This window comes from Phyllostomus discolor, chromosome 8 (genome assembly GCF_004126475.2).
Source record: "Phyllostomus discolor isolate MPI-MPIP mPhyDis1 chromosome 8, mPhyDis1.pri.v3, whole genome shotgun sequence".
Classification (NCBI taxonomy): domain Eukaryota; kingdom Metazoa; phylum Chordata; class Mammalia; order Chiroptera; family Phyllostomidae; genus Phyllostomus; species Phyllostomus discolor.
Genome location: NC_040910.2, coordinates 109,248,909 through 109,274,321, shown reverse-complemented (window position 1 = coordinate 109,274,321; position 25,413 = coordinate 109,248,909). Strand labels below are relative to the sequence as shown.

The window sequence follows — 25,413 nt, the reverse complement described above, 5'->3', positions numbered from 1 at the left end:
CGAGCGCTCCCTTCCTGAAGGGAGTGCACGTAATCCGCTGTGCAACCCAGTAACTGAAGTCTGGACTCACGACGTCCTGTGGAAATCATTTTTCCTGAGCCCCCTGGCCCGTGTGACAGCCAGAGCATCGGAATGCTGCTCAACAATACGCACATCACCGAGGCAGGCGATCTCAGGGCCGCATTCACCCACACTCCTCCTTTCCCCGCCTTTCGCATGATCGCCGTCACTATTTTTCATCTTTATCGTGCCCTCGCACAGAGGCAGTCAATAACGCACCCATTGTGCTGGTGATCTGAAATCCTTTTCTGCGAGCAATAGTATTTAGTAGTAATAAAACACTAATTTGTCTACCGGGTGACATATTTATAGGAGCTGTTTTCTGGGACATATTTTTATTATTTCTCCTCATTTGCTAAGTACTTTCCAATACATATTTATGAAGCCCGTGCCTTCCCCCAAGCAGTAGTGAAAAAAATAAATCACATTCTCTCTTTTATTAGCAGCAGCATGGCTTAGAAGTCCTGGTGCCCTGATATTTGTTTGTTCTGGCAAAGAGCCAGAAGAATCACCAGTGACCAAGCACCTACTATGTGCCTGTGAAAGGTGCTTTACATTAATCATCTGTTGAATTTCCCTGAGACATGTTTTACCAATAAGGAAAATGTAATTCCCCTGCAACATAGATTTTAACCACTAAGACAGACATTACCTTAATTGGCTCGGCCAGAAAGGGCCCAGAAGGGTTTTGAACCTGGATCTTTCATGCCAAGATCCTGAATCATCTGGACCGCCGTTGAGGCATAAAAAAGGGAGGAGGTGAGGGTGGGTGCACCAGCTGCAATGGGCAGTGGGGGTGGACAGAGGCAGCGCCTAAGGGAGTCGAGGCCACTGGGGTAGAAGAGCCGGCCTGGGGAACCGTCCAGAGTGGCGTGACCAGAGCAGCGTGCGGTGGCGGCACGCTGGGCGCTAACGCCCTGGTCTAAGAACAAGGCCCCAGGAGGAAGCAAGTGTGAGGGGCCAGGTCCTGCAGGCATGTCACTGGGTGGTCTGGCAGAGCAGTGATGGGGGGGCCTTCCCATGGCCAGAGAAGCCACTTAGATGAGGGCTGTGGCACATTCAGCTGGAGGAAGTGCCCCAGTGGGAACAGAGCCGTGCAGATAGGAAGTTAAAGGCAACGTGGGACAGAGAGCCCTGGCCTAGGAATCAGGAGTTCTGGGTCCCAGCCTGGTTCTGCCACCGGGACTGCAATTCCTCCTCTTGGGGCCTCAGCTCCTTTTCTTTTCTCATTGATTTTGTAGAGACAGAGAAGGGGAAGAGAGAGCAAGAAATGTCAATGTGTCGTTTCACTCATTCACGCACTCACTGGTTCTTTCTTATATGTGCCCTGCCCGGAGATGGCGCACACAACCTTAGTGTATTGGGACGATGCTCTCACCAACTGAGCTCCCCAGCCAGACCAGGGCTTCAGTCCCCTTCTCTGTAAATGGCAAGATGGGCCAGAGGATCTTCACAGGCCTCTCAAATCGCACTGTGCTAGGTCCTCAGTCAGGGACGCAGCACCTGGAACCTCGGCAGAGCCCTCCGCAGGCCAGAGACGGCCACCAGCTCCACGCTGGATGCCAAGCCCGACTGACTGGAGTGCCGCGTGGAGAAAGATTACAGAAGACTTCGAGCTCCACAAAAAAAGAGCGCTTGATTGGCTGGCGGGGTCTTCATGGGCTCAGGCTGCCAAATGGTAAGAGGCACAGGGATATGCCCTTCCCAGCTTAACGTACAACAGTTCGCTGCCATGGTTGCGGAGATGTGCCAACATGCCACCGCTCACAGCGTGAGGATACTGAAGGTTAATTTCCGCCGGGGTGTTCCCTGGGGGTAGCAGCACCCCCAGGCTCCCCGATCCCGCCCCCACCCAGGCAGACGCCCTCGCGCCAGTGCGCCGTGCACTTCCAAAGCTCCACGCTTCTTACCTCTAGCCCTGCTGCGTGTACCACCTTTAAATGTCATATCATCCATCTATGCCTCTGCCTCCCCCCTTTCCTGCGGCCAACACACAACTAATTAATTACACAACAGGCTCTCCAACCGAGACAGGCAACCTTCCTTTAAAAAAAACAAATGTGTTCAGTAAGCCCGATCATTTCTCTGCGTGGCCTTTTCTTTTCCCTTCCCTGGTGTCCTCCTCTCCTCCCAGCCGGGCTTACAGCTCGCAGACGGATGGCCACAGTCCTGCTAACAGACAAGGGGGTCGTTGCATCCACTGGGCACGAGGCTGTGGTGCAGCTGGCAGGAAGAAAAGGGTAATTACATCGCCTCTCGGAGCCACCGGCAACGCATTTCTGCATGAAGACTAGATTTGCCATGTATTATTTATGCCAGCATCAATTTTCCCAGCTGGCTCTATTTACTGAGCAAATCCTCCTCTGTCTGTTTATGGGCACAGCCATGGTTCAGCACCTCTGGTTACTCTGTCCCGGGGAGAGGCCCCACAGGGCACCATGCATATTAAATGAGCGGCTGGATTTTCCAGGAGCAGGTCACACCGTCCCTCCTCTAGATTACCTCCCTGGGCCTGCAGGGAGCTCCCTGACTCACCCAGCCCTGGTGATGCATGCAGGTGTGTGAAACCCAATCAGCAAGGGAAAGAGAAATAACTGTTCTCTGGGGCCCCACTGGGGGAAACTGGAAAAAAAAAAACAACAAACAACCTTCTGGGGTAAATTAGGTGGATCTGGGGCTCAGGGAATTTCCTTCTGACGTTTTTAAGAGCAGGACATAGGTGGGAGAAGAGTTTTACATTTACAAGGTTACTTCAACTCAGGAACTCAAAGACAGAGCTAAGGGGAAGAGAGCCTCCTTTTATGGAGGCAAAAAAAAAAGAGAGAGAGGGAAGCAAAGGCACGCTTCGTGGTTCAGCCCCGCGTCAGGACGGAGGGCGGGTGGGATGGTGACGTGCAGGGTTATCCGTCCTGTCACCAGTGCGCTCCTTCAGGGAGTCCCCAGGCCGGGTGCATGGGGCTCCCACCGGAAACATACGTGGTAGAAACGGGGGAAGAGAACTTGGCTCCAGCAGGGATTCCTGGGTCTTCCCGCCACGGCGTCCTCTCTCGCCAGTAGCTCCGTGTGTTCCCACGGACAGAGGAGCTGAGGGAACTGAGGTGTGTCTCCTCTGCCTGGCCCGAGAGCCTCCCCGGCAGTCCCCACGCAGCAGCAGCAGCAGCGGACAGGAACATTCCTGCACGGGACCGCTGGGGGCCTCGAGGTCTCTCTCCCTGCCAACCCGCAGCACAGTCCTAGCTGCTCTCCCTGTCATGCTGGACTCCGCTCCAGGGTCCCCCAGGTCCCAAAGTCCACCGTCTCCTGGAAACCTGTTGGCTGGGAAAAGGCAGGAGGGAAGGGTAAGTTTTTGAGTTAAGCAGCCCAAGTGGGGAGTGTCTTCGGTTGCAAGGTCTCAGCACCAAAGACTTTCTCTGCAAGATAATCTATGGGCATAGAAACCACCCTCAAGGACCCCCGCCATTTTTTTAGTTTTATTATAATTTTAATTTATTGATTTTTAGCAATTACAGAGGAGAGTGAGAGAGCGAGAGAAAGAGAAACACTGATTTGTTGTTCCACCTATCTAGTCACTGGTGGCTTCTTGTACGTGCCCTGACCAGGGCTAGAACCCATAACCTTGGAGTATCGGGACGACGCTCTAACCAACTGAACTCCCCTGCCAGGGCTTAGTTTTATCATTATCAGTTTTATTGTTACTTATCAGTATTACTATTATGAGTTCTATGCGCCCCCGGGGGGCTGGCTCACCAGACGGGGAGATTTGGTCAGACACACGGTGCGCTGGCTGCCTGGTGCCCCCGCTCCTTCGCCGCTGGCCAGGACCACCCGGGTGCTGGGCACGAAGCTCCAGGAGCGGCCCAGCGCAGGCCTGAGCTTCCCGCTGTCCCGGTCGCGGGTCATGTGGTTGGTCACCTGCGGCAGAAAGAGTCAAGGGCTCACAGATGCAACGTGCGCGCAGAGAGGACACGTGATCCTACTGCTTCATTTTACGGATGGGATCGCGAGGCCCGCGAGGAGAAAAGCCCCGCCCCTCGAGGCTCCGGTCACTCATCCCCAGCCTGCCTCGACCTTGAACCCTGGGCTCCAGGACCTGGGAAAGGACCCGTGCACAGTTTTTCCCGCCAAACCACGCTGCCTCGGGCTTGACGCCAGCAAAGCTGACGGGCGCGTGTCTGGGAGCGAGCAGACGTGCTGTCGGCGCTTCCTAAGGGGAGGCCACACCCCCAGCCCCACAGATGGGCATCCCGAGACCATGTCCGTCCATGTGTCAGGGGGGCCACCGGTGTACATGGGGGTGGGGGGCGTTCTGGAAAGGGGCTCCTGATCCAGTTGGTCAGCTCTACTCTGCCCCAGGCTGGTCATGGGTAAGAAAACCCTGCCACACGGGTTTAAACAAGATAATATGTAACTGCTAAAAATGGCATTCTGGAAGAATCTTTAAAGACATGAGAAACAGAATGAGACGGTAAGTTGTTGTTTTTTTTAAACACAGTTCCGGGCTTTTTGGAAAGTTGGTTGAAAGCACGTGTACATACGCAGAGGAAGAAGATTCTACGGACCTACGTAAAAATACGGTTTCTGCAGAGGTGGCGACTGAGTACCAACTTGACTCATATTTATTTTTGCCCTCCCTACGAGAAGCATGCATGCAGACTTGTAAGAAATTGCTCCATAAGCAGAAAAATCTAATTTTAAAACCAAAAAGATCCCTTTCTAGGAAGCTTCTGAAAAAAAAGGCAAAGCTGGGGGAGACGGAAGCCAGACGAGAGGCTGTCTGGGGCGGGGGTTCGGGGCTGAGAGACAGGAACACTCCGTGAGGGGACTGCCGTGGGTGACGAGACAGGACACAACGTGCTTCCAACAGGAAGCACGCACGCCGTGTGAGCTCGCCTGCGCTACAGAAAATGAGAAGAGAAACAAGACCGCCCCTGATTGCCTGGGCTGCTTGTGGACCGAACCCCTCCTGGTCCAGAGCTCTGCATGGCCCAGGGAAGCTGGGCTGTGACCCTTTCCTAAAGGGCCACTTGTGTGGGGGGAGGTTCGGAAGCTGCCGTTTAAGGGAAATAAAGAAGCTTCTATTTAAGGAAAAAAAAAATTTCTAGCTATAGCTAGAAGTCATGTTCCTCTTCCCCCTGGGGAAAGCCTAGCAACGAGGGCTGAGCCAAGCACGGCCGGCCAAGCACACTTCCTCACCAGCACCGCCACGCCGAGGTCCCGGGCCAGCGTCTTCAGCTCTCGGGCCAGCTGCATCATTAAGGCCAAGCCTGGAGGGGGAGAAGCGGAGGAGGAGGAGGGCAGGGGGCAGTGGGGGCCCGGCCGGCGGGAGGCGGGACCACATCCCTGACTCCCTGGGCTCTGCCACACACAGCACTCACCTTCCCTCTGCTGACCTCCCAGGAGTGGGGACACCACAGCGGTGACCGAGTCCACAATCACCACCTTCACAGTCCCTGCAGAATCGCTCACCTAAAGGGTTGAGGGGAAGCAGGGACGGCGATGAGCCACTCGGCCTCTAGAGGGCTCCCTAGAGGAGTCCCCTTAGAGGGCCAGCTTGCTCCTCCCACAAACTGGTAAGAACCTTCCCTGACCGCACACCCACGCCCAGGGGTCCCCAAATTCCAGTAAATGTCTTTTCTCTAACCCCATTTGCACGTCTAACAGATTTTACTGAATACCTGGGTGGACAGAGAGGGTTTAAGTCACAGGACATCCCAGACAGCCTGAGCTAATGAAATGTGAGAGTTCCCTGTGCGGAGGCTTGTGGCCCCTGGTCAGGGATTTTCCCAGCGGCCGTCTTACTCCTCATGGCCGGCCCCCACCATCTCGTCAGGCCGCTCTTCCCTCTCTCCTGCTTACCCCCCAAATTCCCAACCTCCTGGGACTTGAGTTTTCTCTCTACTTCACTGTCTCCTTCTAGCTCTGCCTCTAGGGCTCATCCTCCTTATCGAAAATGGTTCCAAATATAGGCTTATCTAGACAGCCATCTGTTGAAACCACACTTCTCCGTCTCTACACAGCCATTAGCACCCTCCCGGCTGCCTGGACCTAAACTGTCTTTGATGCTTCCCTTCTCCCTTGCCTCTTCTTTTTATTTTTTTTTTCAAGATTTTATTTATTTATTTTTAGAGGTGGGGGGAGGGAGGGAGAAAGAGAGGGAGAGCAACAGCAGTGTGGGAGAGACGCATGGATCAGTTGCCTCCCGCATGCCCCCAAGGGGGGGACCTGGCCCGCAACCCGGGCTTGTGCCCCCCTGACTGGGAATCGAACTGCTGACCTTTCGGTTCACAGGTTGGTGCTCAGTCCACTGAGCCACACCGGCCAGGGCCCCCTTACTTCTTATGCCCAAGTCATTTGCTGGTTCTGTTAACTCAACTTTTTTTTTCGCTTCATGTCAGCCGAATTTGGGACAGCCAGCACCCTCCGCTCTTTCTCTGGAGTGTCTCCCTTCACCGCCCACTGACCAACTCTGGGCCTGTCAGCAGCTTATCTAAGAGAGGACGGCCCCAAGGACAGGAGGTAAAACTGAACCTGGCTTAGCCCGCCTCACTTTTGGGGAGAGGCAGGGTGAAATCTCCGGCTAACATGGGACGGCAAGCCTTTCCCCGCCTGTAGCTGTGGGGCTGTCAGGTCATCTGTGGCGGGGACACCCTAAGGTGGCCCCCGGTGTGCCCCACCTTTAGGTCCTCAAGCCCTTGGATAAGCAACCCCCGCTCCCGCCCTTGACCGTGGATGAGTCCCATGGCTTTCTCTGACTAATAAAATGTCAAAGGTCTTGGAGAGTCACTGTCTTAATCAGGCGGTGCTATATGGCGAAGGGAACGAGACATCACTCCCGTGACCATGTTATGTTATATAAGATTGCATGTTGCCCTGGCTGGTGTAGCTCAGTGGATTGAGCACAGGTCTGCGAACCAAAGGGTCACCGGTTCAATTCCCAGTCAGGGCACATGCCTGGGTTGCAGGCCAGGTCCCCAGTAGGGGGCGCATGAGAGGCAGCCACATACTGATTGATGTTTCTCTCCCTCTCTTTCTCCCTCTCTTCCCCTCTCTAAAAGTAAATAAATAAAACCTTTAATTTAAAAAAAAGACTATAACAAAAGACAATGAAGGACCCAGCAACTCCACTTCTACATATTTACCTGAAGAAACCCAAAACATTAAATTGAAAAGACATATGCATAATATATTCATTGCAGCATTACTTACAATGGCTAAGATATGGCAGCGATCTAAATGTCCATCAACAGGTGAATGGATAAAGAAGTTGTGCATATATACAATAAAATATGACTCAGGTAGTAAAGAATGAAACCTTGCCACCTGCAACCACATGGAAGGCCCTAGAAGGCACTGTGCTGAGTGGAATAAGTCAGAGGAAGAGAAATGTCACATGATGTCACCTATATGTGGAATCTAAAACACAAAATAAACACACACACAGACCAAAATCAGGCTCACAGATACAGAGAACATTTTGACAGTTACTAGATGGGAGGGGGCTTGTGGGGAAGGGTTGAAGAAGTGAAGGGATTACAAAGTATTGGGTTGGCCAATAAGTTCGCCAAGTTTTTTTTCTGTACAATGGCTCTAGTAGCACTTAGTTGTCCTTAATTTAATTCAAAACAATTCTGTTAGACAGCACTGTGACAGCTGTCATACCCACAGGCATTAAAAAACTCCATCAAAATGGGTGAGTTTCTGTGCAGCCATTTTAATATTGAAGATGGAAGAAAATATGCAACATTTTTTATGTATTATGGTTTATCATCTTAAGAAAGGTAAAAACGCAACTGAAACGCAAAAAAAGATTTGTGCAGTGAATGGAGGAGGTGCTGTGACAGGCTGAACATGTCAATGTGGTTTGCGAAGTTTCTTGGTGCTACTGACATTTCGGCCAAACAATTCCTTGCTGTGGGGCTGCCTCATGCACTGGAAGATGGTTAGCAGCACCCTGTTCTCTCCCCACTAGGAGCCAATAGCAGGAGATAGACGACGTACCCAAAGCATCCAAATCAATAAAGTTATTGGTGAAAATGAAAAACACCAAACAGACTTTTGGTGAAAACAGACTTTGGTGACAAAGTTATTGGTGAAAAACACTAAACAGACTTTTTGGCCAACGCAACACCTATTCTCCCCACCCTGAACGTGGACATGGACATGTGAAAACACAAGGCCAGAGTGACAGCGAGAGCAGCCACTCTGCGGTCACAAGAGCAAAGAGCGCGAGAATCAGACGCACCAACCCAGAGCCCTAACAGTGTGGCCCTGCCGGCCCCCAGACGCATCGGAGGCCATCAGATGCCCTCCGAGTGTGTGCGTGTCTGTCAGCCACACTCTATTATCTGCAGCTGAGCACTGGTCCCGTGGGGGCTGCAGAGACGAATGCGACACGGTCCTTGCACTCACGGGGTTACTGTCTAGTGGGCGAGAGGAGCACGTAAACGAGGAGGCACTCGGAACCCCATCCTGGGAGCCACAAGCACAGCTGGGGTCGCCAGATGGCACCTCTGCATCCCCAGAGAGTCTCTAAGAGAACACCTGCCCACGAACAGCGAGCACCAGGGCAGGGCGGGGCCGGACAGCAGGCTCACCTGCTGGGCTACAGCACCTCGGAGGTCCTGCAGCACGTCCAACACCTGGAAGACGTCAAAGGCACGCGCCACCTGGATTCTCTGGAGAGCTCCTGCCTGAGAGAAGAGGGGGCGATGGGTAAGAGGGAGCAGGGCCGAGCAAGGTGAAGGGGGACTTTGAGGCTGAGGAGCAGGACTCAGGTCCGGGAAGGCAAGCGGGCTTTGTCTCACGGGCCGGCTGTCACTGTGGTGGCCGCCTGGGTGCTGAGCTGCGAAGCCAAGGCAGGGCACAGAGGGAAAGAGCGAATGGACTAACTAGTGGTGTCTGCTATGGGCAAGAAACGGGGGAGAGCCCTGGCTGGCGTGGCTCAGTGGATTGAGTGTGGGCTGCGACCCAGGCATTGCAGGTTCGATTCCCAGTCAGGGCACATGCCTAGGTTGCAGGCCATGACCCCCAGCAACCGCACATTGATTTCTCTCTCCCTCCCTCCCTCTCAAAATAAATAAATAAAAACCTTAAAAAAAAAAAAAAGAAACAGGGAAGACCCAGTGATGCCAAGTGTTTGCCAGGCCTGGACTGAGGGATGCAAGGAGCTGGGTTTCCCAGGAGGATGGCGTGGGCAGAATCCAAGCTGGGATGGTGCCGTAACAGGGAGGCTTGAAGGATACAGGAAGTATTGGCGGAGCAGCAAGTTGCAAACCCAGAAAAGGCTGTTCATCTAAATGGCCGACATTCTTACAATGTAAGGGTAATGGGGGGTCTTTGTGTCCGAGCTTCGGGGGAACCCAGCCCCCCTGCCCCTTACCTGCTCTCCCTCATCTGCGGTTCTCGCCTGAAGTAGCTGCAGGATGCGGGAGGCAGTCAGCCCTCCGTTGGAATCGACGTACAGGACGTTCTGCTGCAGGCCATGGGCCACGTTTGCAGCCACACAAAGACATACCTGAGTCAGAGACAAGGCACTGGGTGAATCTGACCCCTCAAACACTGCCCAGAATGGGAGCTCCCCACCAACTCTAGTTCAGATCCCAGGGATGAGAACGGGCCAAGTTCAAAACCCACTTCTCACCACTCACCTTCTCTCTTCCAAGCTCTGAGTCACATGCTGCTGGCCGAAGCTTCCCCAGGGGCCCAGGACCACACACCGACCTCCCCCAATCCTCCTGGCTGCAGGCTGCCGGTGTTACCTGGGTTTTGCCGCTACCCGGGACTCCTGCGATTTCGGTCACCTCTCCAGTGTAGAGACCAGCATCGAGCAGTTTGTCCAGGCTGAGGGCAGAAGAGGAAGCAGGAGAATCAACCCAGGGAACCGGAGAGCAGGGAGGGAAGCAGTAGCCAGGAAGAAAAACACGACATCCCTTGCAAGCACTGGCCCTGTCCTGAGACAGTGGCTTAAACAACCATCTCTCCACAGAGGTCCCTGCCGCCCCATCGGGTCTGCCTTGCATTCTCCATCTCAGCCCCCGTGGGTTTCCTCAATAATATTGATCATTTTTCTAACTTTGAAATAATTATAGATTCACAGGAAGTTGCACAAAAAAAAAATGCACAGGATGGTCCCATGTACCCTTCACCTAGGTTTCCCCTGCATGATGCGATGAACTGTACTTCCGTACAATACCATAAACTGACACTGGCGGAGTCCGCAGAGCTTACTCCGGTTTCACCAATGTTACTTTCACGTGTGTCTGTGTGTACGGTTCTACGCCATTTGATCACGTGTCTCCACGTATGCTTATGCAAACACCACAGTCAAGACACGGAACATTTCCAGCCCTACAAGGCTCCCCTGTGCTACCCTTTTATAACCATGTCCCTCCCCCGACGCCTAGCCTCCCACCCCTGGCAACCACTACCCTGTTCTCCACCTCTATCGTTATTTCAAGAATGTCACCTACGTAGAATCATCATAAGGCATGTAACCGCTGTGACTGGCTTCTTCACTCAGCACCATTCCTCGGAGACCCACCCAGGCTGTCATGTGTGCTGCGAGTTTGCTCCTTGCTGTCACAGAGCGACACTCCATGGTACGTCCATACCCCGTCCTCCCGCTGGGGGGCACTGCAGCTGTTTCCAGTTTGGGACCATTACAAATACAGCTGCTATGAACATTTGTGTGCAGATTTTGCGTGAACCTACGTTTTTATTGCTCTGGAATAAATGCCCAAGAATACGTGGCTGGGATGTAAAAGTAAGTGCATATTAATTTTATGTGAAACCACTATTTCCCAGAGTGGCTTTGCCATGTGACTTTTCCTCCAGCAATGTACGAATGATCCAGTTTCTCCGCATCCTTACCAGCAGTATTCGGTGTTATCATCATCGCTTATTTTAGCCATTCTGATAGGAGTGCAGTACTGTCGCACTGGGGTTTTAATTTGCATTTCCCTAATGAACGATGATGCTGAACACCCTTTTATGTGATTCTTTGCCACCTGTGTGCCCCCTCCGGTGAAATGTCTGTTCATGCCTTTTGCCCATTTGCTAATTAGATTGCACTACTGCTGAGGCTGAAGAATTTTTTAGATATTCTAGACGCAAGTCCTTTGTTGACTATGTGGCTTTAAGATATTTTTCCTACTTCAGCCCTGGTTGGCATAGCTCAGTGGATTGAGCACAGGCTGCGAACCAAAGCATCACAGGTTTGATTCCCAGTCAGGGCACATGCCTGGGTTGCAGGCCACAGCCCCCAGCAACCGCACATTGGTGTTTCTTTTTCTCCCTCCCTTCCCTTTCTAAAAATAAATAAATAAAATCTTTTTTAAAAAAGATATTTTCCCTACTCCATAGCTTGTTTTTGCATCCTCTTTTGCAGAGTAAAAGTTTTTCGTTTCAACTAACTAGTGTTTCATTTTGACTTTCTTATGTAAAAAATTACGGATTTTGCTGCTCCTACTTTCATTTCAAATCTAAGAACTCCTGGCCTTGTCCCAGTTCCCAAAGATTGTCTCCTGTTTTGTTCTAAAAGATTAACAGTTTAAAGTGTTACATTGAAGTCCATGATCCATGTCCAATTTCAGGTTCATCGGTTTATTACCCGTGATGTTCAACAGCTCCGGCACCCTCAGTTCAGAAGGCTGTATCGCTCCTCCACCCAAGTGCTTGTGCGCCTTTGTCCGAAACCAGCTGGACGTGTCTGGGGTCTATTTCTGGGTCCTCCATTCCACTCCATCGATCTGTAGAGCCGGCTCTTCGCAATGCCACATTCGTCTTGATTACTGCGGCTGTACAGTAAGCTTTACTGTTTGGGGGAGTGATTCCTGCACCTTTATTCTTCTTTTTCAAAATTGTTTTAGCTGTTCTAGGCCATTGGCTCTTCCATACAATTATTCGAATAAGCCTATTTCTGCAAATAGCCTTGCTGGGGTTTTCGGTAGGAACCGCGTTCAAGTTATCCATCGTTTTCGGGAGAACTGGTGTCTCTGGGGTGCTCAGTGTCCCGGTCCACAGATGTCCCTCCGCTTACCCGGGTCCTCTTTGATTTCCCTCATCAGCGATTGTTCGTGTTGGGCATGCAGATCCGATCCCTGTCTGGTCAGAGGGAGACCTATGTGTTTCATTTTCTTGGAAGCAATGTTAAATGGTATTGTGTTTCTAACTTTCATTTCCACATGTTCATTTTGAGTGTATAGAAACGCAATTATTTTTTACACGTTACTCTTACCTCCAGCCACCTTGCTGAGTTCACTCGGTACTGGTGGTTCCAGGATTTGGAATTATTTTGTTTGCTTATTTTTGTCTGCCTTCCCCATGCAGCCCAGAGTCCCCTGGGGCAAGAGCTGGGCCTTGCTCACTATCACAACCCAACGTTGGCTGGGTGCCTTAAACCAGGAGCCGTGCAGTGACTGTGCCCGGAGCAGTGAGCGATGGGGTGGTGCTGTTTAGACCCTATTATTAACAGCGCTCCGGCCGTGGAAGCCTTGGGATGAGACTCAAGACACAGCCAATCCCCAATCCAAGTTCTATCCTTGAACTCCCACGACGCAGACAACCAACCGGCCTGCACGCGCTGCCCACCCCACAGGCTGAAGACCCTCCTCCCCCACAGAGCCTGCACCAGCGCCGCCACGCCCTGACCGCAAGCATCCTCCTCCTACGCCCGCACTCACCTTCGCAGGCGCCAGCCCCCAGAACAGTTCTGAGGACCTCCCATGACCACTCTGCATAGGCCAAGAAGCACCTTAGTAAGCACCCAATCGATTCCAGTCCCGGGGACCCTGTGATTATAACCACGGGCCCCCACCAGTCGCAGGTAACCGCGAGGGCTGGTCCCCACGGCAGCCCTGTATCTCCTTGGGACAACTGTGCTCACCCTGTCTGTCCAATAGGCACCTGTTTGAAAGGCACCCGGCCTCTACCGCTCCGGGACCCCCTTCCCCCCACTGTGATCAGCGAACCCCAGTCCCATTACAGCAGTGCTTCCCCCAGCATGGCCCCCAGACCGGCACGCCCCTCTCCCATGCCCCCACCCCGGGACCTGGTGAGAAATGCACACTCTCAGGCCCTTCCTGGGGGCGGAGACAGCACCTGAGTCCCAGCAAAGCTTCCGGGTCATTTGGATGCACGCTCAGCTCGAAAACCATTAGGCCAGAGAGTCTCCACCTTGCCTGCCTAATGACAATCGCCAAAGGAGGTTTCAAAAGAGGTGGGGACCAGCTGCGCCTGCGCCGTGATGTCACCGGCATCACCCGTCACCGGGGAACTTCAGGAAAAAAAAAACTAATGCCTGGGTCCCGCCCCTAGAGAGAGCGATTCCATTGTTGGTGGCGGCTTGGGCTTTGGTCTGTTTCAAGTAAGCGCTTAATAAGTGTTCCTAAAAAAATGAAATAAATAAATATTCTTGAAAGAATGAATTATAGGACAAAAGCTGGAAATTTCCACATTGGCAACTGGTTGGATAATTATGGGTAAATTGCGATTTACACATATTACATAATATTCTATGACCATTAAAATGACCTGAAGACTTGTTAAAGACACTGGGGAAGTGTCAAGACATGGGAGACAAGAGGTAGCCGTGTGCGTGTGCTACCCGACGTGAATCTTACAAAGCAAATGTCTGCATGAACACCAAGAAGCTGAAATCACCGAGACGGTTTTTATTTTTCCTTTGTGTTTCTGCGTGTTGCACATGATCTATTATGAGTATGTATTACTTTTATAATCAGAAAAACACTAAATGTTATTGAAACAATTTTTATAATGCTCTGCTAACAATTTTTATAATGCTCTGCTAACAGTGGGGGAATTTGTAATAAAAATCCATCCATTCAAAAAAAAAGTTCCTGGGCGATGGTAACGTGAGGGCGAGTTGGGGATCCCCTGGCTTAGGGCAGCTGAGTCAGGTGGGACCCAGGGGTAAACGTGTCTTAAGCTGCCCAGGTGATTCAAATGTGCAGGTTCTAAACCGCTGGTCATGACTCTCCAGCCAAAAATCAAGCTCATTCCCAGCAGTGAGGACCACTCTGCCTAAGACATCCCCAAACCCACCTCCCAGCCCCTTCTCACCAGTGTTTCTTCCACATCTCCCACCGCCTAGAGGCCTTTCCTGCCAATCAGCTCTGGCTGGGCAGGTGTGCACGGAGACAGACCCCAGCTGGCCTCGGGGAGCAGAACTCCTGAGATTCACCGCTTGGTCCGAATACGAATGACTTCTGGGGCTTACCCTCCACCTCTCCCTCTGATTTGGCTGTTAGGCATTCTATCGGCCATTCATTCAAACATTGCCTGAGTCCCCCCCAGTTTCCTGAAGGCCTTATTCTAAGACGAGGGAGATACAGAGACAGACAAGCCATTGCTCTGGCCTTCAAAGAACCACCCACCTCCCCCAACCCACAGAGCGTCTTCCGAGCCCCGAGCTCCACAGGTGTTTCACGTCCCTGACAAAGATCCCCGCAGCATGTCGGCACCAAAGGCTCTGAGGAGGCCCACGGCAAAGAAACCTCTTTCATTGGAGCTAATGCAGCATTTCCCAAATTTCTGGCTAAAGAACTTCCCTCCCCCTTCCCTTTTAAAAGTCACATCCGGCCCTGGCTGGTGTGGCTCAGTGGATTGAGCACCGGCCTATGAACGGAAAGGCTGCTGGTTCGATTCCCAGTCAGGGCACATGCCTGGGTTGGGGGGCCAAGTCCCCAATTGGGGGAGTGTGTGAAAGGCAGCTGTGTATCTCTCACACATTGATGTTTCTTTCCTTCTCTTTCTCCCTCCCTTCCCCTCTCCCTCAAAAAGTAAATAAATAAAATCTTTAAACAATAAAAGTCATATCCAGCCCTGGCTGGGGTAGCTCTGTTAGTTCGAGTGTTGTCCTAAAACGCCAAGGTTGCAGGTTCAATCCCCCCATCAGGGCGCACACAAGAATCAACCAATGAATGCATCAATAAGTAGAACAACACATCTCTCCCTCCCCCCCTTCCTCTGTCTCTCTAAAAATTAATTTAAAAAAATTTTCAAGTCACATCCATGAACGGCCCACAGACTGGCACGAGGAAGGCAGAAACCCGGGCGGTCACTTCTGATTCCTCACACCCATACCCCGCCTGGCAAGAAGGCCTGTTGCAACTCCTCATCAACGCACGTCACCTGCCTTAGATCTGACGCCCGCTCTCCAGCTCCGCCAGGCCTCCCCGAGGCCTGTCTCCTGCCAGCCTCCCTGGCCCCGCCCACCTTGCACACCTCCCGCCACATGGCCTGCAGCTCTGCTTCCCCAATACAGCCAGTTGCCTCGAGGGAGGAAACAGGGCAGACAAGTTATAGTCAGGTTTTTAGACCTAGGCGCGTGACAGCGATGATGACAAGTGTCTGCTCTGCCACTTACTGGCTGCGTGACCTGGAGCAAGCCACTGGACCTGAGTCCCCGCGGCCTCGCCTGCTGACGAGTGGTTTTCACTATAATGCACTCAGGAGTGGTTGTGAAGATCACATGAAAAAACACCCTATGAAGTGCACACACGGTGCCCGGTTCTCGGTGAGCGCCCAGAGAAATCCAGCCCCCCCTTCCTCAACACCCAAGGCCTGCCTCCTCCACAGAACCTTCCTGAACCACCCTGCTCTCCCCAGCAGTGGCCCACGGCAGCTGCAGCCCTGCCAGGGCACCAGCTGAACGCTTCCTCTGAGTGTGTTGGTTTTCTAAGCTCCCGGGGCCCAAAGGCCACACCTGCTTCCTGTTAATCATCACTCCCTCCTGCACCTGTCTGTCGGGCCCACGCTCTTGTCTCCGCCCCACACTCCTTTAAGTGCAGGAGCCTGCAGGTGGCCGGCAACCAGGAGGCCCTCCGCCGGTGCTTGACGGGTAACAGACTCAGCCCCCCGACCAGGAGGCGCAGGCACCACGCTAGGTGGACCCTGCCGAGTGGGCCACGTCGTGAAAGCAGCAAGGGCCAAACCACCCCGAAGACCTTTGCGGTTGCGGAGTTCTTCACCCAATTCCGCCCCGGCAGGCGGGAAGGGGTCAGACCCCCCCCACCCCCGTCACAAAGTGGCTCCCCTCTCCAAACGGCACAGCGGCATGTGACTGCTCCTTCGTAGTCTCGTCCCCTTCTGCTGCAGAGTGTGGGGCGAGAATTGAGCACCCCAGGGCTGCCCCCCCAAATCCACCCCTCGCTCCCCCTGGGCTCAACTCAAGGGGCTAATAATCACTAACGCACACTGTGAGGAGACTGTATAACCTGCCCTCAGTGGCTGGGAGACACGAGGCACTCAGTAAATGCAAGCCCTGCATGTTCCTTCTCGTCCCCTCCTTAAGTGAAATAGGACAGGGAGCCCGAGAAGAGGTGCTCTGATCTGCTGAGTAACAACAAAATCCCGACATCTCGTGTTTCAGAGCAGCGGTTCTTAACCAGGGGCAATTCTGCCCCTCGGGGTCATCTGGCAAAGACTGGAGACATGCCTGAGTGTTGCAACTTGGGGAGGAGGGAGGCACTACCGGCGTCTAGGGGAGAGAGGCGAAGGAATCCTGCAGCCCACAGGACATCCCCCAGCCCCCTCCACTGCCCCACCAGCGAATGATGACGCGCCCCAGAATGTTGGGAGTGTGAGGTCCCAAACCCTGCAGGAAGGTAAGAGCTCAGAAGCCCTGTCCGTAGGTCCATGCTGGCCTCTCCCCTGCTTGAGAAGCCCTGCTCTGTCTAGACTCAAGCACCAAAAGCCAAGTCGGAAGCATCCACGTCCTCCTGCCTCTCCCCTTCTTCCCAAAATACACACACAAACCTTCCGATGCCGGTAGACAGGATGGCAGTGGAGGTCTTCAGTTCCTCGTAGAGATCCGCGCCATTGAAGGGGAAAGCTGAGAACTGAGCCAGCAGCACCCGCCTCAGGGCAACCAGGGCCTGCCGAAGGGGTGGGGGCAGCTCAGGACGCAGCCAGGGGCACTTCCACCCGCGGAGCGGAGAGCTCAGGAATGAGCAACGACCAGACAAGGGAGGGGCAACCCGGAGTCCCATATGCCCCTCCCCACTCATGGATCTCTGGGATCCCTTTGCTCGGGGACAGATATTTACAGACGCCCAGGTGTGGGACGAGACCATCAGCTCACCTTGTAAGACAAGCCACATTTCTGAGCTACCTCCTCCAGGTCTGCGGAAACCAGGTCCGCCACTGAAAACAAAACGAGTGGTTGATTGACAGGGAAGGCGGGGCTTCCCATGCTTGGCTTTCCCCGTCTGTAAAATGGGGTGACAATTCTACCTTGGGGCAGGCCCCCTTAGGAAGCCTGCCAGAACTAACAGAGCCGCAGGGCCAGGCGTGGTGCCAGGCACACAGTAGGGGCTCTGCCCTGCTTGGGGCTGGGCTCGACCACGCCCACCACCCCAGCCTCTCCACAAGGGTGGGGAGCAGGCGGACCCCCCCGGGTGTGCCAGGGCCGTGGGGCCGGCCTCCCTGGTGTGCTCAGCTGTGTGGCACGCGCACGCGGTCACCTGTTTTGATTCCGTGGCTCCTTAGAAGCTGGACCATGTCCTGGGTGAGGCCTGGGCAAAGGCCGGCCCTGAGCACGCCCATGTTCCCTGGGGCCCCGGGCCTCCAGTCCAGTGGACACCCGCAATGCCCTCTGCAGACGCCCCTCGGCGCCCCTTTCTGGATCGGGGGCCGGCGGCGCGGAGAGTACGGCCCCACGTGGGGTCCCCGGCGCCCAGGGCCCGCCGGTCCGGCCCGGCTGCCGCTTCCGGCTTCCAGGCCTCAAAGCCGGGCCGGCAGCGCCATCTGCTGGCCGCAAGGGGTGGGTGCGCGGCCTCCCGCGACAGGTTGTTTGGAGCGGAAACAAGCCCCACGCACTCGGGCTCATTTCCACCCGGACCTACGTCGCCTGTAGGCGCCACGTGCGCTCCGAGTCCGCGCCAAACACGCACGCACACCGACCTGTGACTCTCTGTTCTAAATGCCGGGCCAGAAAGTTCCGGAAGACTGACTGTCCCCATGCTCAAGGGACCTACCTATTGGTGAGGGCAAGGCAATGAGGAGTTCAATCAGCCAGATAGGATATTACAGATTACATAATGGGTGCTGAGAACACACAGAGGGCACCTGCTTCTCTGATGTGTCCGTTTTCAATAAATAACATTTTAAGTGATTGATTTCAGAGAGAGAGAGAGAGAGAGAGAGGAACAGGGGAGGGAGAGATTGATTTTTGTTGTTCCACTCATTTGTGCATTCACTGGTTGATTCTTACACGTGCCCTGGCCCGGGATCTAATCTGCAACCCTGGGGCGTGGGGAGAACAGCCGGCTGAGATGTGGGGTCAGGACCAATAACATTTAAACAAACAAACAAACAAGCTGAGTATATAGGACACAAAGTATAAGATTGGGTGTTTTTAACCGTCCTATCCTTTGCCTCGTCCTCTGGAAGAAACATAAGAACCTTACAGGGGTGTCTCCTCGTAATCCAGTGAGGTGGGCGCTGTCTGTATGGCTGTTTCACAGACGGGGAAGCTGGGGCCCCAGGAGGTCACGGTGCCACAGAGGACAGGGCCCGTGAGGACGGAGCTGGGCTTAAATCAGACAAATGCCCGCCTAAGGGCAAAGCCGGTACAGCTTTAACAGCCTCTCTTCCCACCCCGGAGGTTGTGCGTGTGTTTTTCTACAGTGGAGTGGTTTCCCTGAGAATAGAAATCATGTCTGGTCCCTCTCTACCCCTTTGGAGTGCCCTCCTTTGTCACTCAACACACGGGGACACGTGGGGTCAGAGGGTGGCACGTTTAGAATTCTACAGTAAAACCTGGGTACATGTGCGCCCCAAACCCCGTATACCTGCCATGCTCTCGCTGTGCCCGCAGACCGGACATAGTGGGGGCTTGCTGCACGCAGTTTCTGGACAAGGCGCCTCAGCCCCCCACTGTCTCCCACCCCCAGAGACCCATGCCCAGGCGCCTTTGTCCCACCTTCCTTCCCCTCCCTCCTTCCCGGAGCGGCGCCCAAGGGCTCCGCAGGTGGTAAGGGTTTTGATCTTCAGAGAAGGGCCGCGCTGTGCTGCCTGCCTAACGGCAGAGCGCGTTAGAGCGGGAAGGGCGACGGGATCTGCTTCTTGGCTCCGCCCCACTCCGCACCCCCTGGCCCTGGCCCTGAGCAACAGCAGCCCCTAATTGTTACACTCGGCGACGGCGATTGTGAAGTCAGCTCATTGCACCCGCATCCCAGCTGAACTCAGGGCGGGCCTGCTGCCTCCCGTTTCTCTCTGCTTCCTGTCTGCTTGGTTGCCCTGCGGGGTGACCGCTGCGGTCCCAGACAAGCGAGATGGCGTCGGAGCTGTTCTGGAAAGTGGGGGATGGGGAGGAGGCCATGATGAAAAAGGAAACCCTCAACGTGTCGAATCCAATGTCGGAGCCCTTTCCGAACCCCAAGTCTATGAACAGGACGGTGGCCACCAAAGGATTCCCACTTTCCTCAAGGGGCAGTTTGTTTAACTTCACGGAGGAAGACATCAGCAATCTACCGTAAGTCTGGTCCTCTCCACCTTTCCAAGCCTGGAGCTGGGGGGCGGGGCTTGACGAAGAGGTGCTTCCTGGACCTGGTGCAACCTGGGCCTTGGACTTCCTAGGAAGGGCCTGTAGGCTAGTCGCGTCATAGTGTCCTGACCTCGAGTCAGTTCCTGGAGGCATGTAGGCCTCCCACTGCAGGAAGCCTTCCAGGATTGGTCAGAGATTTGTTGTTGTTTACTTTTTATTGTTCAAGTACAGTTTTCTGCCCTTTCCCTCACCTTTCCCCCCACCCCAGCCATCCCCCCTCCCTCCCCTGATTCCACCCCTGCTTGGTTTTGTCCATGTGTCCTTTATAGTTGTTTGGAGATCTGTTGACTGTGCATCCCTGGTGTAGTTGGTCCTCACCCCCTCCCCCAGACACCCCTGCCCCCTTTCTCTCCCCCATGGCTCCTCTCGCAGTCCTCCTTTTGGTGCTGTCCCCTTCCTGGGTCCCCCCAGTAGCCTGTCTGTGTGCAGGCTGAGGCTTACCACTCCTCCTCAGAGATTCTGGGTCCCCTTTACTTCATTCCACAAAACTCTTAAAGCTCGCACAAGGTGTCTGGCCCAGGGATAAGTTCTGGAATGTACAGCTGAAAACCACGGTGACATAGCTCCCCATCTGGTGCGTGTGTGTCAAGAATCAAGAATAATACAGCATGGTCTGTGCTACGATAGGACACCTGGAGAAGATGGAAGAGGCTTAATGTAGCCTGGGAGAGGGTGCAGTCACAGGAGGCTTCTTGGAGGAGGTGATCTGTGAGCTGAATGTCCTAGGAGTGGAAGGAGTGAGCCAGTGAAGGGGGGTGGTTGATGTAGGCTGAAGGAATGATCTGTGAGGCACCTTCATGGTGTGTGACCTTTACCGTCAGAAGGACCCTGTACTTACTTTCATGCTCACTGTCACTCTCTTGAAATTCTCAATAACTTTTGAAGGGGACTCACAAATTGCCTTATTTTGCCATGTATAATGTGCTCTCAAATTTTTGACCCAAACTTCCAGGGGAAAAAATCTTTCATTTTAATTTTTAATTCAATTCTTTATTTATATACTTGGGGTTTTTTTGTATTATAAAGGAATTTTTGAATTTCTTTTTGAACATATGGATATTGTTATTGCTTTCTAGAGTTACACTTTAAAAAAATTTTTTTTAAGATTTTATATATTTCTTTTTAGAGAGGGGGGAGGGAGGGAGAAAGAGAGGAAAGAAATGTCAATGTGTGATTGCCTCTCGCGTGTCCCAACTGGGGACCTGGCCTGCAACCCAGGCATGTGCCCTGACTGGGAATCGAACCAGCGACGCTTTGGTTTGCAGGCCCGTGCTCAATCCACTGAGCCACAGCAGCCAGGGCAAAATTCTAGATAATTTTTGAAGGGGACCCACAATGTTGCTGGACCTAATTAAATGAAAGGGATATAGTACCCGTTTCCTAAGGGACCTGCAAGTGGCAGGTATGGCGGAAGTGATAAACGCTTACAGGAAACTTCACGCTATACTGGGGAAAGTCTAGGATTATGAGTCCAACTTCTACCCCTTACTATATGGCTGTAGATGAGTTAATTAAGGTCAGGGACTCCTTAGTCTCGAGTGTGGAAACTCGGGCTACCGTCCACCCAGCTGGACGGCTGTAAACCTCATAAAAGAATGTGTCCAGCACACAGCTGGGGCCTGGTGCCTGGCTGCCTTCTATACCCACTTTAGCCCTGGCGTTTTGAAGAAGTAAATCTAAAACAGAGATTCGTGAGGACAACTTGAAGTATAAATGGCATCAACACTCAGACTCTTCAGCCTACAAGTGACCTTGGTGGGGGAGTCATCTCTTCTAAATCCCCACCAGCTCGGCTGGCGTTGGAGGCATGGGCTGGTCAGGGTTTCCCAAAGGTGTTTGAGCATTCACCCCAACATATGTACATGCATCTGTTAATTTTACATGCTATGTATATTAATACTGTTCAATGTTATAAGTTGTAAGTAAATAAATTACTAATCACATTAAATACTAAATAGTGAAGCCCTGGCTGGTGTGGCTCAGTGGATTGAGAGCACCAGCCTGAGAACCAAAGGGTCGCTGGTTTGATTCCCAGTCAGGGCACATGCCTGGGTTGCAGGCCAGGTCCCCAGTAGGGGGCGCATGTGAGAGGCAACCACATGATGTTTCTCTCCTCCCCACCTCTCTCTTTTCCCTTCTCTAAAAACAAATAAAATCTTTAAACACAGATACTAAATAGTGCATACATATTAGTAAAGCTTCTTTTTCCTTTAAACATGTGTCCACCCTGCAGTAGGTCATTGGGGTCATTCCCTGGGGCCTTTGCACCCCACTTTAGAGGGAGGACTTAGTTTTAGCAGCATTTCTCAAATTGCGGTTCTCAGAATCAGCTGCATCAGAATCGCCTGAGGATCCTAGGAACTGTAGCAGCTTCCCCAGTTCCACCCCAGCTGGGGACCGGGGACCAGGAATCTGCATTTTCCACGAGTACGTGCCCTGGGGGGTGGACGCGCTGCTGCCCAGCAGTGAGGATGTTCGGAAGCTGCTGGGGACCTGCGTGAGTCAGGCCCAGTGCCCGGCGTCCCGGAGCTTCCGGGCTGCTCCGGCCGGCTGGCGTGGCCCCTCCCCCGTGGGGTCACCGGTCCCCCCTCGCACTCCAGGAGGCCGATGCCGGAGGAGGAGTCCGAGTGCAGCTCCGACGACAGCAGCACCTCCCCCGTCTCGTCCCCCCTGCTGAACCCCATCAAACTGGCCGTGACCCAGCCCAACAGCAGCTTCTTTGCGGGGCTGCTGGAGGGCGAGCTGAACAAGCTCAGCCCCTCCCCAGCGGCCAAGGCTGACAAGGAGGACCTGGCCCTGTGCCTCCACCAGCCGAAGTCCCAAACAGCCCCCGGGGGCCTGCTGGACCTCGACAACCCCGCGGTGGACATGGACACCACCTCCACGTCCTCGAAGTCCTCCGTGGTCACGGACGTGCCCGAGGCGCCCTTCATCTGCGAACACACGGTCAGCGACTACACGGCCGTGGTGCGTGCCCTGTCCCCCTCGTGCGTCTGCCACAGGCTGAGCGGCCACCCCCCGTGGGCCAGGCACTGAGCTGAGCTCTGTGGGCCTGGGAAGGAGCCCCCCACCTACATCCCGGCCTCAAGTTCATGGGTTAGGAGAGAAGGCATGTGCGTAAGAAACTCCCGTGCAAGCTAGGAAGGGCTCCTTGCTGTAGGGAGAGTTCGGACCAAGTGCCACCAGGACGCCAGAGGGGAGGGAACATTACTTCCGGGCACAGGGATTAGCTTGGTGGCTCTTGGTGATGTTTGAGCTGGGGCACAGAGGTAGGATTTAAGTATCGGGAGCTGGGTTGTGGGGGAAGGTATCCCCTGGAGGGGCTGATACTAGCAAAGGTGCAGAGGTGGGGACATGGGGGAGGAAACACCTAGGCCCCAGCCCGGGGCTTTTCACACATCCCTGTCTCTCTGTTAAAAACAAACAAGAGTCCTGGCCCCATCTCTAGAGGGTCTGATTCAGTTGGTCTGGGGATGGGGCCTGAGACTTTGTACCGTTAGCAAATGCCCAGGTGGTGCTGTTGGCCCCCTGGACCACGTGCTGAGCAGCTCCGTCCCGGAGTGATGTTAGTGGGGCACAGGGGGGAGTTCGTCCGGGGTCATTTTCCGGAAGCCCTCCCATGTTAGGCTCCTTGATAGATTTTCCTGTAAGCAGTAGGGAACTGCTCTTTGCAGAGCTTTTTGTATGGTGATGGACGCAATCCGAGCTGAGCTTCAGGAAGATGAATCTGGAAGCCCGATTGCTGGAAGGCCTGGGACCCTGTTTCTTCCCAGTCCACCAGCACTGCGGGCATCCTGCAGCAACCTGGGAGAAATTTAAGTTTTTATTCCCCCTCTCACCCCACCCCCGACTTAGGCCTCTGGCATCAGGCCAGCAGCCTGTGTTTTAACGAGTCCCCCAGGGTGTTCCGATGCACATGCATCTGAGAGCCTCTGGCCTGGGGAAAGGAGTCGGCCGTCCAGGAATCTGCAGCGTTACTAAAACCCCCTCAGATCTGTAGCCAGTGTCTCTTGGTGACCCGTTGTGGCGCACGGGCTCTGGGGCTGTCGGTTTGATCCCCGACTGTCACTTGATTGCTGTGTGACCGAGGGCCAGCCACTTACCCTCTCTGAACCGTTAACCCCACCGGCAATGAAAGAGGCGGGCAAGATAACCTCCCAGGTCCCTCTCAACGGACATAGTCTGGAACGGCGCTTTCCACTGGTGTGCTGCAAGAACGTTTAGGACACGCGGGTGCTGTGGCACAACCGGTTGGCTAGTTACTATCAACTATTGCATGTTTTAAAAACTCGCAAGATACACCAGTTGAAAATCGCCGGTTCTGGAAGAAACAGAAGGAAGGCGCCCTGCACGGTGGGTGGGGCTGTGCAGGAAGGCAGTGCAGGCAGCAGGCACTGGGGTGGCAGTGGGGGTGGGTGGGGGACGAGGCACAGGGGGCAGGGGGAGGAAGTGGGCATTCCCACCCGTGTGGGGTGGCGCCAGGGGCCGGGGTGAGGGGAGGACAGGCTGGGCTGAGTCTGAGGAGGCCTCCGGGGCTGTCTGCCCCCAGATCTCCTGGACCTACGCCCTGAGCAAGCAGCCGGTCAGTTTCTACCAGGTCCTGCTGCAGGAGGTCGTCAGGAACGACAGCAACCTGAAGACAAAGAGCCGCCCGTGGATCTTCCACAAGATCCTGGGCACCACCGTCAAGCTGATGGAGCTGAAGCCAAACACCACCTACTGCCTCATCGTCCGGGCCGCCAACACGGCCGGGGTGGGGAAGTGGTGCGAGCCCTACAAGGTGAGCCGTGGGGGCGGGGCACCCAGGGATCAGGGAGAGAAGTCTACCCTGGGGGCTTTGAGGGTTGGGCCCCCTCCACCCCCACAACTTGTCTCCCTGCTCGCTTGCTTTCCACCCACGCAAATACACATCAGTTTCAGGCTGCTGTCTCCTGGGAGGTTTATGTACTAAGCCACTCTGGCGCCCACTGGGAAGGCAAAGTAATATGCTGGTCAGCATCACTATAACGGTCGCCTTCCTTAACACTCAGTGCCAGTGATTGTGAATGGCTCAGGAAGTGCAGGGCACTGACGGAAACGGGGAAGAGGCTGAAGGGGACAAAGAAGGGAGCGGCCTGGGGGTAGGGAGGGGCACAGGGTAGGGGAGAGGCCTGCGTACACAGCTCCGTGGTTGGAAACATCACAGGCTTGAATCGTACCTCTTCGTACCTGCTTCTTCTGGTGTGGCCAGGCAGGCTGGCCAGGCCACGCAGCTAAGATCCCATGTAGCGAACAAACCAGGGCTGGCAGCGACAGAGAGGCCAGGCCCGGGAAGGAAGTCCCAAGGGGTTTTCTCGTGTGATTCCAGTTTGCAACCGTCGCCAATGACCTCAGCAGCTTCCCCGAGAACAACCCCATCCAGGTCACGGTACGGCGCAGGGAGCCCCAGCGCAAGACGGTGGCCATCAGGCCGGAGGAGATGCGGAGGCTGGAAGATCTGGAATACCTGCTTCCTTACTGAGGGGGGTGGGGTCCCACACCCTGCCGGCCAGGTCAGCCACGCACGGCCCACAGCTGCTGGGCACCCCCTCCCCAGATCTGGGCTGGGTCCAAGTCCCTCATTAAAGAACTGCAGGCCACTCGGCACCCCTACATTCCGCTTCATGCTGCGCACAGCCTCAGCTGGGCTGCCGGCGCCTACCTTCCTGGCTCCTGCCAGAACCCAGAGTCTGGGTGGGTGGGGAGGACGGAAGGGCAATGCCACGGGAAGGGCAATGCCACGCTGCCGCCGCCTACTGCCCGGCTCT

General features: G+C 54.3%; 2 protein-coding genes across 2 annotated transcripts; one reads left to right on the top strand and one right to left on the bottom strand.

Moving 5' to 3' along the window:
• Positions 1–378: 378 nt before the first annotated feature.
• Positions 379–17,793, bottom strand: RAD51D (RAD51 paralog D). Its single transcript, XM_028520799.2, has 10 exons — positions 17,544–17,793; positions 17,162–17,223; positions 16,837–16,955; positions 9,819–9,900; positions 9,440–9,574; positions 8,655–8,750; positions 5,436–5,526; positions 5,254–5,324; positions 3,808–3,972; positions 379–3,375 (listed from the first exon to the last, which is right to left on the bottom strand). The coding sequence occupies exons 1-10, from the start codon at positions 17,623–17,625 to the stop codon at positions 3,310–3,312; spliced, it is 969 nt and encodes a 322-aa protein (XP_028376600.1). The 5' UTR covers positions 17,626–17,793; the 3' UTR covers positions 379–3,309.
• A 1,325-nt stretch (positions 17,794–19,118) lies between these two features.
• On the top strand, positions 19,119–25,361 carry FNDC8 (fibronectin type III domain containing 8). The gene is made up of 4 exons (XM_028519168.2): positions 19,119–19,555; positions 22,228–22,594; positions 24,177–24,407; positions 24,975–25,361. Exons 1-4 carry the CDS (start codon positions 19,356–19,358, stop codon positions 25,125–25,127), a joined length of 951 nt encoding a protein of 316 aa, XP_028374969.1. The 5' UTR covers positions 19,119–19,355; the 3' UTR covers positions 25,128–25,361.
• Positions 25,362–25,413: the final 52 nt, after the last annotated feature.